Below are 13,999 nucleotides of genomic sequence, written 5' to 3' on the forward strand. Positions count from 1 at the left end.
CCGTCCGCAATGTTTTCACGCGAAATGTCAGCGGGTAAGTGTCCGCCGCCGGCTCGCTCGTGTTTTGGCGCGCACTCCGCACCCGTCACGGGGCAAGGTCCGTTTGTTAATCCAAAGAAACTATGTCATATAAAACTAAGGTACGTATCTTATTTTTAATATTAAAGTTGTTTACTTGATAATAATAATAATTAATATGTTTTATTGCACTTTAAATAAGTAAACCAACATACTTTTTAATACTACCTTCATATTTTTAAAATATATTAACATTTAACCCGCCATTTTTTTTATTTTTTAAATGAATATATCAGCGATAGTGTGATGTTTTAATATAAAAAATATATGTTAAATATCAATCTATTCTCAAGAAAACGACGTGTCTATATCGTAGTATATGTATAGTATTTCTATATACAACGATTTTTCAAAATCAATTTATCCTTTTTGTGCAAATTCAAATAGACCTACACCCATCACCTATACCTTTATATTTCACATTATCTTAATAGTCAATTAATTAATGGCTTATAATTAATAACGTAATGATGATTTAATTAAATAAGCTTTTAAATTCAAAACTATTATTATAATAAAATTAAAATGGATAGATGTTCAAATGCTTGTAGTTTAAGTAAGCTGAAATAATTAAATGAAATCAGTTTAAATTAATTTGAAAGTTTAAAATTGTAAAGGTCATCGAAATGTTTAACAAAAAAAGGAATCATTTTGTAATTACTGGAAACTTGAAACTTATTCTTTCTAGTGTTTATACCCTTTTTTTTCGCAATATTTCGATTTTAGTAGCTTCATCTAGTATAAGGTATTTAGCAATATTTTGGTTAATAAACAACGATTTTTTAAATATTTTCACTCATGGATATATTTCTTTACTCAGATTAAAAAAAAATAGCTTAAATTCTGTCTAAAAACATAAATTTACAAAAAAATTTTTTTATGTACGAAATGACAAGAAGGAAAAATATAAATAAAATAAAGTTATGGCAAAATAACAACAATCATTTATTCCTCTAAATTTAAATATTCCATTACCCGTTATACTCTGTACGAAGCACAGATACAAATTTATACGTGAATGATAAATCACGTTTACCATTTTATACCTTGAAAGTCTTTAAGTTAAAAAAAAAACAATATGTCCGTAACAAGTAACAACCTGGTTTGTAAATAATAATATTATAATTATTTTTATAAGGAAAAAAATGAATTAAAATAGTAACGATGTATAAACATCAATACATATACATATGTATTAAGTTCCAAAGTTCGATGAAGCTCTTTGATTGCATCCATTGTCTCGGGCTAATTTAGATAATCAAACTGTGCAATCGTTATATACTATACAAATATCACTATTAATAAATTAAATATTCATACATTTGCACAGATAATAAAATATATTTATTCATAATATATAAAGAATTAAATAAGACCCAAAGAAGTATAATAAAGAAAAATGTGTAATGTAGAAAATAAATTTCACTAATTGAAATATTTAAAATTCGTGCTCTTCTTTGTTTAGATTTATATCTTATTATTAAGTTTAACATTTTAAATATAGAGTCAAATTTTAATTTCAAATTATATAATAAATAAATTATCCATTTTAAATAACTGGTACAATTTAAAATATTTTATTTAAAATATTGTTTTTAAGAAAATTTACACCAATGAATTATTATTTGATAAAGACCATTATTTAAAAGGTACGTCAAAAAATAACTTACATCTCACGCCGATCGTAATCGATAATAAATAAATATACCGATGAATAACACAAATTTTGTTAACCTTTAATTTACATACCAGTGTTAAATATAATAAATATCCTTATATTAGCTGTTTTGTACGTCAGTGGCGTTTTTAGGCTTTGAACTGGTGAACGCTTGGTGTGCTATTAGTTCTTTGAAGTAACCGTCGGGTTTCGCCATCAATTCGTTATAAGTCCCCTTCTCCACTATAACGCCATCACCTATAACTGCCACTTCATCAGCAGATTGTATAGTACTTAATCTATGAGCTATGGTTAGTACAGTACGATCTCTACTGATCTCCTTTAGAGCTTTGTCCACCAAATATTCCGAATAAGTGTCTAATGCTGAGGTAGCTTCGTCTAGTATAAGGATTTTCGGATCCTGTAATATAAATGTTTTGGTTAGCTTCTAACCTTATTTAAGTGATTATTTTATTGCAAGTTAAATGTTTATTTAAATATATAAGATAAAAGTATACAGGTAAAATATAAGTTCTGTTTGTACTATAATGGCGTCCACGTTTTAGTTACAAAATACATAATTTCACAATATTTTGCTACTACATTTATAAAACAAACACAAAAACGTCGCGTAGATTAAAATCTTTCATATGTATGTATGTACACAAGTAATTTAAATATTGTTAAATAAACAACAGTTATCGAGTAAACCGTGTTGAGACATAGTTTGACTTATCACATTAAGTCCTTGACCTAATAAACGTCTACGTGATAAAATGAGTAACTAGACATAGAAAAACTTAGAAATTATCATGTTTTCATCATCGTTTAATCGCCATTTTCAGTCATTCATTATAATAAATTACTACAATCTATACTAAATATTTAAAACGTATACAGGCGACAGTTTTAGATTTGATGATTATATTTAAATTATTCCTTATTTCCCCTCAACAACTTTAAAAGTCTTCAGAAGAACTAGTAAGGAGGTGAATCGAAGAGCCAATTCAATTACATTTTTTTTGCCTATTTCAGCTTTACGCTCTATCCGCCATGTAGCAGGGCAGGCAGAGGGAGCCTAATGAGAGGGATTTCTAAAGGCATTCTGTGTTGAGTGGAGAAACTCAACGCCGCGCTTAGCCACGACACCAAAACAAAGATATTAAATATTTCATTTCCTTCAATGCGGCACACGTGTAATTTACTTAAAAGTTTTTCAATATTACATAAAATGTATTTATGTCTAAATATTGTTTAAATTGGTCGTAAATACTCATTATAAAGAGATTCTGTTTTTTTTAAGAGAATAATAACATCTAACTCAAGATCCCAGGGCTCCTATTCCTACATCATTTAAGAAATCATCCTTACAAAACTTACAAATTTTCTTCGGCTAATTGGAATACTACGAGTATAATGGGAACCGTCTGAAACTGGTATTTGTAACATTTCATTTTGTATAGTTGTCGCAAGTAGACGCAGCCAAATTTAGTAGGTACCATATGAAAACTACTGGAATTTACTTTTTAAGTAATAAAAAAATATAGGTCATTTTTACTATGAGAATAAGAATAATTTAATAAAATATCGCCTTAAGTTACAACGATGTATCTTCATAATCGTAATTAATGTTAACTATTTTATTATTATTTTATACAGATATTTACCTGAAGATATAGAATCCATAATGTTTTAGTTCTAATATCGACTAAATAAATATAAAACGTGATTTAAAGACACTGTAAACTAATACTAGATTATTCTTTTGAACAATGACTCCATTTGTTGATATGTATAAGTAATAAAATAAAAAGTGTTAAGCTTTTTCCTAGCAACCAATAGATAGATAAAGAAATCTTATATGTTATTTAGGTTACTATTTTTTAATTGGAGTAACTTTATTTTATGAATATTGGCCACCAATTACGTAAATTTTACCTGCGTGCGGCATCAGGAACAGCGCTGCATTTAAGGCGTTCAATCGCGCTTACAAAAGCGTCTATGCTACGGTCAAATTTTATTTCAAATAAATATATAGTGTATATAATGTAGAATATAGTAACAGTATACACTCTAATACTTACATTATAAAGAACAAAATGTGTGTAACAAGAGTAAATAAAACCAAAACTAGATTCTCTAAAATTGCTGGTTCCCCCAACAACACAAACATCACCTTAACAATGGCCCTCGCAATGGCCACGCGCTGCTTCTGCCCGCCACTGAGCTGTGAGCCGCGCGCGCCCACCGTTCGCTGCCAGCCGCCACCGCGGGCCACCTCCTGCAGCTGGGCCGCGCGCGCCGCCACCAGCCAAGCCGCATCCTCCTACGCGGTATCAACAATTAGTTCACACTCCATTCCGCATTGAGTGGCGGAAGTCTACGCTGCTCGATTACAATAGATGTGTTTTACACGTTAAGTTAATAAAACTTGAAAAGGAATTGATTTTTTTTAATAAATAAATAAATCAGCTTCATGCTGTATCCCGCACACGGCAGGGTAGGCAGAGGGAACCTAATGTTATGACACTCCGTTCCCCACTTTCTGCCGAATTCTCGAGGTGTTCGTGTTGAGTGGCGGAACTTTATTTCATTAGCCAGAGCGAGAAAATTAAAATATTAATATATATATAGAGGAGATTCCCACTTCTCACTGACTGAGGTATAGACGCTGATGATAAGAAACGTGACATTTGAACAGATGATTATATTCATAATAAGAACACCATCTCACAAGAAGGGATTTTGAAAAATTTTAACCCTGAAAGGGTGAAATAGGGGGTTTGTATGGAAAAATCTTTAAATCGCACCAATTTTTTTACTAATATTAATCAGACTTTACTGATTCAAATTCCATTTTCGTATGGGTAATCATTATTCTCAATAAATGTTGATTAACTTGATAAATTTTACTTAAATAGGGAGGATCGCCTCTATTAATTAAATGTAAATTTTTAATTAATTTAATATGTCTAAAATTAAAAGTTTAATACATAAATCACATATTCGTACCTTGTCATCTTGCTCTGGATTATAGTCATCATTAGCACCATATAATATATTATCTTTAATAGATCCACTAAATAGCACAGGTTCCTGAAAGAAAAGAAGTAAAAATAATTTATACATTTATATTTTTAGTTAGGCAAGATAATTTAAAATAGGAAAATATAAATAAAATATATCAGCTTCTTGCTGTATCCCGCACACAGCAAGGTAGGCAGAGGGAACCTGGTGGTGGAGGTGTTAAGACACTCCGTTCCCCACTTTCCGTCGAATTTTTCAGCACATTGCGCATTGCGTGGTGAAACTCAACCCGAGATTTTTTTCTGCCAGAGCGAAGAAATGAAAATATTAATATAGGAAAATGTGTTAAGAAACAGAAAATTATTTCATACCAATCACTACATTTTAAGTTATAACTATTTTTTTTTTTAGTATTTACCTGACTAACATAACCAATATGGCTTCTCAACCAAACAGGATCCAACTGCTTCAGATCCACTCCATCCAAGAGTACCCTTCCATCATCAGGATCATACAATCTAAGTATAAGTGATGCTATTGTACTTTTCCCACAACCTGATCTCCCTACTAAAGCTATACTCGTACCAGGTTTTAAATGTAAGTTTAAACCTTTTATTAAGGGTGCCCCAGCATATGTAAAATGCACGTTTTCTAATACTATTTCTCCTCGAGGACGGTCTTTTGGTCTTATGCCACCTAAAACACAAACACGAAATTAATATTATCCTACTGTATTTAATATATTTAATTAATATTATAAATGTAAAAATATGTGAGGATGAGTGTTTGTTTCAGTGTCACGCAATTGTTCTTAAATTTATTTGATCTTGGACATTGAGTAATGGCGCAAGGGCACAAATGCAACAAGGGGGACGGAGTGTCTTAAAATTAGGTTCCCTCTGTCTACCCTGCTGTGTGCGGGATACAGCGTAAAGCTCATAAATTTATTAACGTTTTTATTTATCCTATATCTTATAAAACAAAGTCGCTTTTTGTGTCTGTCTGAACTTTCTAACTCTTCTTCTTCTAAACCACCCAACGGATTTGGATGCGGTTTTCACCATTAGGTCGAGTATTTCTCAGGGAAGGTTTATATATAGTTTATTATTTGTAAATTCTTATGTAAATTAACATAAATACGATAAATGTGTATAAAGTCCTACCCGCTGAGACACTTTGGCGCATGCGCTGCTTTAATGGTAAATACTACATGAAAAAAATGTACTAGAGTATTGTTCCTCTTAATAAGATCTACAAAAAAGTCCGCGATGGCATATTCGTATCTTTTAAGAATAACGTGTAGTGATCATATTTCTGTCTAAAAATAGTAATTTCAATATATTTTTTATTGTGAGGGATATTTTTCCATAATGGTATTAATCCTTATCCTTTAAAATACTTTATTAAATTTCTACGTTAAACGAAGATAAAATTTGCTTTTTAAACAATTTTGAAATTGCGAATAGTTTTAGAGAAAAACGCATTTAATTGTTGACACATCACGCCGTTCACACATCAACTGTATCGAGTCAAATTTCACTTATCCCTTACTCTCAGCATATAAATAAGTATATTAGTTACGTTGGCCATTTAATGTAGATCAAAACTGTCTTTTCTGTTTTTCATTTTAATAAGTACTTTAGAAGTTGTTACAATATCAAAAAATCCTTGCTGCGAAACGCGCCTCGCGACGTAATGCTTATACAAGCGAGTCCGCCGCGCCCGCATGCCTTACACGCATCGGTGGTTCAGTGGTATAATGCTCGCCTGCCACGCGGGCAGCCCGGGTTCAATTCCCGGCCGATGCATTCTATTTAATTTCGTCACAGGCAGCCACGTAGTGCTTGCTTTTCTTCAGAGACAGAATACCCTCTTCAGCATTAACCACAAGCTCGAAAAAAAAATCCCGCCTGCCTTTATAGCAACGATGATTTAGATGCGTTTGCACGTATTGGATAATTCGAGTTGAATGTATTATTTAATGTCATTTAACTATCTAAAAATAGTAATTTAAATATATTTTAATAAGTACTTGAAAAGATTAGTAGCACAGATTTAAAATTACGGTACCTACTAAAAAATCCTTGCTGTGTAAAACAATTGGAAAATCCTTATTAAACTACGAAAATGCGGGTTGCATTAGGGTTTAATTAATTTTCACATTATCTTAAGTGCTTTGCAAACATACATTATATGAATAATCCAGTAGTAAAAGCGGGCGAAGCCGCAATAGGGTCGCTAGTAAAAAATATTTTGATAATTTAACTTTTTTTAAATTAAAATAAAATATTAATTTTAATTTCATTACAAATAAAATAAATTAAGCTTAAGTTCTTATTATAATATTTTATTTTTACCTTGCCTATATTAATAGCCTAGACTATTTATTTTTCATCATAATATAATGTAATATTAAAAACATACTACAAATAGATTAGACACGATAACATGAACGAAAAAAATATATGTTAATAAGGAAGGAAGTAAATATTTTATCAATTTTTTAGTTATATGTGTACTACCACTTGTGACTCACTCATTCAACATAGTAGATAACTAAAAGATAAATGAGATTATTTTGCTTGCTTTCATACTTTGCCACATTATCGTTTTATAAGCTTACTAATTAATATGTGATTTTATATATTATATAGGATTATATATTATTACTAGCGGCCCGCTCGCGTTTTCACCCGCGTGAACTATGTTATATTTCTGTCTCCATGACTACGTCCTAGTGACGTTTATCCAAAATTTGAGACTCCTAGCATTTGTAGTAACGAAGTTTCATACAAACTTTCGACCCCAAAAAAAACCCCTTAGAATTCGAATATTGCAAATTCCCGTCTTAGCGAGCACCTACGTCCTATAAATAACTCCTATGAAAAATTTGAGATTCCTAGCACATGTAGTTTCTGAGATTTCGTGATGAGTGAGTGACCTTTCGATTTTATATATATAGATTATATTATATAGAATAAAATTTTAACATTCGTCTTTCATTTTTCGTCACAATCATCAGAGATATTTGTGACCAATATAATGGAGAATAAAGTTGTATATTACTGGTATTTATTTTTGCTTCGGATAAACAGTGAGAACTACAAAAATTAAATATATGCAAACTAAAAGAACGTTAAAAATAGATAGCTACTAGCTTTCAGTTTTTTTATACTGGCCTTTAAAACGATAATAAAGTACTAATAAACATCATAACAGTTACTACTAAACTAAATACACACGCAAATATAAAGTCATTATTACAATTTTACAACATAATATATTTTTGAATTTCAACAATTCATTCGCTTCGCTTCGCTTTTCATTTAATTTACATACATATATTGTTCAAAAATCGAAACGCTTACATATAAATAAAAAAAAACGAAAAATTACCTGAACTAGGTATAATGGGCTCCCTATCAATAATACCCCATAGTCTGGTCGCTGCCCCCATGCCTTTATTCAATTCGGTATAAAAACTACTAAGGCCCCCAATACTAATGCCGACATAAGCTGCATATAGTAGAAATGAAGTCAAATTGCCCACAGTCATCTGTTCCGTGGCTACCATACCACCGCCATAGTATAGGACTAGGATTATTATGGAATTACCCGCTAAACCTGTCTGGAAATATTATTAATTTTTTTATTATAAATTGCATAGTTTGTGTTTTTTTTTATATTTTAATCTGTGGAAATGCAAGAAATTTTCTATTTATATGCTAATGCGGACATATGTTGGGCTTGTTGTGTTAGTTAATAATAAAATACAAACCATTCCATAAAATGCCCCAACAGCTAAAGACTCCTTGTAAGCTAATTTCAGTAATGTTTCAATTTTTTGTCCGTAAGATTGGCATTCTTTTTTTTCTTTACTGAAAGCTTTTACAGTTTTAATATTTGATATCTTCTCTTCGGCCAGCTGAAAAAATTGCAAAAAAAAAATTCTATTAGGTACGGTACTTATTAATATATTATTTTATTTTTAAAGGAAAACAATAATTATTAAGTTACATGCATATATTGAATACAGTAAGTCTATATTTTTTAAATTAAATAATTAAATTTAACTTAGAATGTATTGTTTGAGATAATTAACCATTATTTTATATAAATGAGGCCGTCGTGGCGCAGCGGCACAAGGGTGTGGCTGTAACGTGACGGTTGTGGGTTCGATCACCACTCGAGGAATTGAAATATTTATTTACAATAATATTTCCATTTCTTCGCTCTGGTGACGAGGCAAAGCGCGGCGTTGAGTTCTGCCACTCAACACGCAATGCCTCCAGTATTCGGCAGAAAGTGGGAAACGGAGTGTTTTAATACTAGGTCCCCTCTGCCTCCCCTGCTGTGTGCGGGATACAGGGTGGAGATGAAAAAAAAATAATAATATTTGGTATGCGTGCGAGCGTGCCAATTGATAAACAAAATATACATTTACACAGACACGAATTTGAAATAAAATATATTATTATAACATTCTCAACAAATGGTTTTATTTTTGTTCAATCAATTGATTGGTTTTGGTTTTTAAAAATATATATGTAAAATTAATAAATTTGTACCTGGCTAGTTCCAGCTAAAGCGTCTTGTAGTTGTCTAGTGATGCCCCTCACGAACCTGCCATATGTGATAGCTAGTATTGAAACTGGTGGAACTACGCACAACCCTATTAAAGCTAGCGAAGGTGACATGTAGAACTGAAAAAAAAATGTATGTATAATAAATATGGTACAATTTATATAGCTAATATAGACTTTTTTATATGGTGTCGTTTAAACCCATAATCGGGTAGACAAAGGGAACTCTGAACTTTTTTCATATTGTTTCATTTAAATCGCGTATATTTTGTGACATAAGAAAACCTACGTATATTTTTTTAAGTATATAGCAGGGTAGACAGAGGGAACTCTAGAGGTAATTAAAAACAAGACAATTCCTAAAATAAAATCCACCTACAACTAACTTCAGGGCAGCCACAACTCTGAATCAATGTCTGAAAAAGTTTTATCAATCTTTGTAAAAATTTGTAATTACCATCATGCCTGTTCCGGCTCCAACCATAAATATTGATCTTAGACCATCACTGACATTATCACTTAGATTTCTGCCAACTAATTGTGAGTCAGCCGATAATCTATTTACAAGTTCACCAGTCGAAGTTTTACTGAACCATGCTGTTTCTTGACGCATTATCGACGCAAAAACCTGTTTGCGAAGTGCTTGTGTCATTCTTTGACCTAAAATTTTAAAATTATATTTAAAAAATAAAAGTTAAATTCATTCGAAATAAATAACATTTTATATTGTGATTTTTTGTTTCACACTGTATCCCGCATATGGTCATTAGGCTGAAAAAAACTTTTTCAAAACAATATTTGTTGAGTGGTGGAAATGCCAATGCCACAATTTGCCTCAAATTAAATCTACTATAAATAGATAAGTTAAATTATATTTTTGTGTGTTAAAGACTGTCATCATGATTATTGTTTTTACATTGTATTAGATAACACTTACATGAGTCATTCAACAAATTATAAAACAAGGTCTTCTCACACAATCTTATAAGCTTACTAATAATCTTATTACAATAGTATTGTTACAAATACCACTTAATATGGAATAATATAAAGTTGTATTACATTTATTTTAAAAAAAAACTATGTAAAATTTAGATAGCAACACTGAAGGTGCTTTGCATTTTATGGTGTCATAGATTGATCATTTAATAGTGTTAAAAAAAAGTAATATCATTATTATCAACCAAGAATTTTACAATTAATTGAATGTATTAATATTACAAATTCACTGCACTTTGCCTGGTTACCAATGTGAAGGAATGATAATAATGGGAATCAAACCCACAACCTGTTGAGTTTACAGTGGAATGCTTGCGCTCCTATACCATGACTGGCCTCAAATGAATATAACAGTAGTTTTTTATGCTTTTGAAGAATAATGTAATGAATATAATATTAAACTTTTATGGTTTTTGAAGTAAGATCTATACATAAAGACCATTTTTCAATATTTTCAGTACATATGGTGCTAAAAATTTTGAAAAATGGTTTTGAATGTTATTGAGACTTTTTCTGATGTTATATAGAGAGTAATGTGGTATCATAAACAAATGATACATTTACATTGGTTGGTTTAGCCAACAAATGTAAAAGTATTTCAATATTAGTTAAAATTTATAGAGTTGATACTGTATAGGCAAATGTTTTTTTTAACAAAATGTTAGTGTTTCTAATATCATATAAAATCAGATATATGTATTATGTATGTCTTTATTATACCATATTTTACCAGATATTGACATCAAGTAAACTCTGCCAAAGTTGCATAGGCCACCAAGTAGGAACACTCCACATAAGGTTAAACATAGACCATCCAACTTCGCTCTTGCAGTGACTAAGTCAGTAGTACCACTGTATATTATGTCTAGAACCATACCTAATGAAAATGGTATAGCCATAGTGACACTTGATGATATAACTAAAAATCCAATGGCACCTGGAAACCCAATTACATAAAAACATGTAATTTTGCATGTTTAAAATAAATCAAATTAAAAATGTTTAGTATTTGGTGTTAATCTTTTAATTAATATTTTTTTTATTGGAATAACTATATTATAATATATACAATAATTGCAATTATTTAAGGACGTAAAATGCCGGACGTAAATATTTTTTTTACAATTCAAGTTTTAAGAGTTTTTATATCATTTGAATTTTAGTAAATTAGGAATAGTATTCCTTTATTACTATAAAATAATACACAATAAATTTACCTGCAAGTGTCCATTTTTCCGGTTCCGCTAGCGAAATTAAACGCTTTAAGTCCGATATCTTTAATTTTACATTTATTTTTTTCGGAACTATTACTTCGGCATTATCTTTGAGTGCTTCGATGTGTCCATTTTTCTTTTGAGCGTCTACTTGACTAGTATAGTATCGTGTATTTGTCAAATATAAATTTCTTCCACGAAATAAGTTCCTTTCATAATTATTTCGTAACACTGAAACTTTGTGATTAGAAAATAACCTGAATCCGCATTGTTTACAGGAATGATATTGTAAGACAGGTTTAAAGTATATGTTTTTCTGACTACTACACAATTTTAAGCTGAACGTTTTACATAGAAATCTTTGCAACATTTTTAATTTAAGTTTTTAATTAAAAGAAAATAAAACATAGTTGTCATCGCTCTGACGTCTCAAAATAAATGTAAGTTGACAATTTGACAACTTCTTTTTTACTGTCATTAGTATTTATCAGTATACTAGGGATTGCCAGATACAAATTAGTATTTTGTAATTAAAATAAAAAATACTTTCATTTTTTTTTAATTTTATCATTAGGGGGACTCGACCCTTGCCTTTTGGAAATCCTAACCCTATTTAGCGAGATCGTTAAATAACTTTATAATTTTTATGACTCTTTTCCCTTTAGTTTGTGAATTACACTAAAAACTATATTAAAATATTTTGATGAAAACAATGATTTATTAGACATTTTGGGCATCTAAATGACATTTGAATGCACTAATGATATCTACTATTTAAAATAATAATGCAGAGTATTATGAATGAGATAAATGAACATCGGACGAACGTACCCAAAAGTTCCTTATATCGAAATATTCGAAAATATATTTGTCTATTAAAAAGTAAACGTTATAATTACCACTTATTGTGATATCTTGTAAATTTTATCAAAATAACTATTTTGGACAAACAATTCAACTGATTAATAATCAGTAATGCAACAAAATATAATTTCTCTTGTTTGGAAATGGAATCAAATGAAATATTTTTTTTTAACTTACTTTCCCAAGAAGATTATATAAATTTTACTTACTAGGCCATACTCCTTTAAAACATCATAAAAACATTGTCGAAATAATAAAGCTGGATATAGTAGGAATAGAAGGAATGTCTTAGACTTCTGAGATTTTGAGGACTGTGGTAGCTAACTATTATTTTTTTCATATTTCTATAAATATTAACCTCCATGATAAAATTAGACAATAATCACTTAAGTAACTGATTTCACTTTTATGTAATTACAAATTGAGTGCTGATCAGCTTCACTGATGAACCAGCACCAGCCCGTTTGGTACTTAATATTTAACACTTACTGCAAAATTTTGGACGATATAAAAAAAGTAATATTTCTGTATAAATTGACTCTAATATATTTATTATATATTCATCTTACAATCATTTTCAATATACATTTCAACAACATATAAATAATAATAACTAAACTACTGACATTTAATCCCTATTACAATAAATATTACTATAAAATGCTATGATAATAGTGATAGTATAACATCGATTAAACAATCAACATCTAGATAATAAATTATATTTAGAAATTCTAGTACATAACAAAAGTTTAAACGAATGCAGCTACCATTCAAACATGAATTATAATATAGTCAAATATATTAAATTATAAGTGTTAGTACTATTAAAATGCTATGCTTTACAAAAGTTTTAATAGCAAAACAAAATCGACATGTTTTTTATTAAAAATGATAATAAGCTACTAATATAAATATATATCGGTATTAAGTTATTTCATTAGCTTTATGTGCTTTTAACTAAGTGTATCAAGTATTGTATTGTATTTTGTATGTTTAAAACTACGAGGAACATTGAGGAAAAAAATCACAAGTGTACTATTTTAAAACTAAAACCTCCTTAACTATTTTAGTTATCCCCCTAAAAACTTATTTATTCTTTTAGCTCCACGCTGTATCCCGCACATAGCAGGGTAAGTAGCGGAAATAGAATAACCTAGTGTTAACACACTCCATTCCTATTAAAATACTTCCATTCCGCATTTTCGAAGAAGTCTGCTGTTCGCTAGAAGTTGCTGTTAGAAGACTGCTACCCGACCAAGGAAATGAAAATATTAAATATTTCATTCCCCCGAAAGGGAACTGAACCTACAACTGTCGCGTTTACAGTCACGCTTTTACCCCTGCTCCATGAAGGCTTCAAACCTAATGAAATTAATTATGTGAAAGGCAGTGTAAAACAGGACAAATATTTAAGTACATATTGTTAAGAATGAAAGCCTACTGGTGGCACAGTCAAATTAAAAATTATATAAATTGTTTAACAATTTTAAACATAAGTAGTTTTTTAAAATAGTAAAAAAACTGTAAATAGTCTTAAACACCGTTTTTAAGTACATTACAGTATAACAGATTTC

General features: G+C 30.0%; 1 protein-coding gene and 1 long non-coding RNA gene across 2 annotated transcripts; one reads left to right on the forward strand and one right to left on the reverse strand.

Moving 5' to 3' along the window:
- Positions 1-3: 3 nt before the first annotated feature.
- On the forward strand, positions 4-3,020 carry LOC146530816 (uncharacterized). The gene is made up of 2 exons (XR_014878844.1): positions 4-140; positions 2,771-3,020. It is a non-coding gene; the product is annotated as an uncharacterized LOC146530816 (long non-coding RNA).
- Positions 1,003-12,017, reverse strand: LOC146530817 (ATP-binding cassette sub-family B member 10, mitochondrial). The gene is made up of 10 exons (XM_085199011.1): positions 11,562-12,017; positions 11,075-11,281; positions 9,803-10,005; positions 9,331-9,465; positions 8,541-8,687; positions 8,159-8,390; positions 5,181-5,458; positions 4,748-4,831; positions 3,912-4,061; positions 1,003-2,156 (listed from the first exon to the last, which is right to left on the reverse strand). The coding sequence occupies exons 1-10, from the start codon at positions 11,926-11,928 to the stop codon at positions 1,857-1,859; spliced, it is 2,103 nt and encodes a 700-aa protein (XP_085055137.1). The 5' UTR covers positions 11,929-12,017; the 3' UTR covers positions 1,003-1,856.
- Between the last annotated feature and the right edge of the window lie 1,982 nt (positions 12,018-13,999).

Source organism: Heliconius melpomene, chromosome 16 (assembly GCF_056956725.1).
Source record: "Heliconius melpomene rosina isolate 202511_hmr_F chromosome 16, ASM5695672v1, whole genome shotgun sequence".
NCBI classification, from domain to species: Eukaryota; Metazoa; Arthropoda; class Insecta; order Lepidoptera; family Nymphalidae; genus Heliconius; species Heliconius melpomene.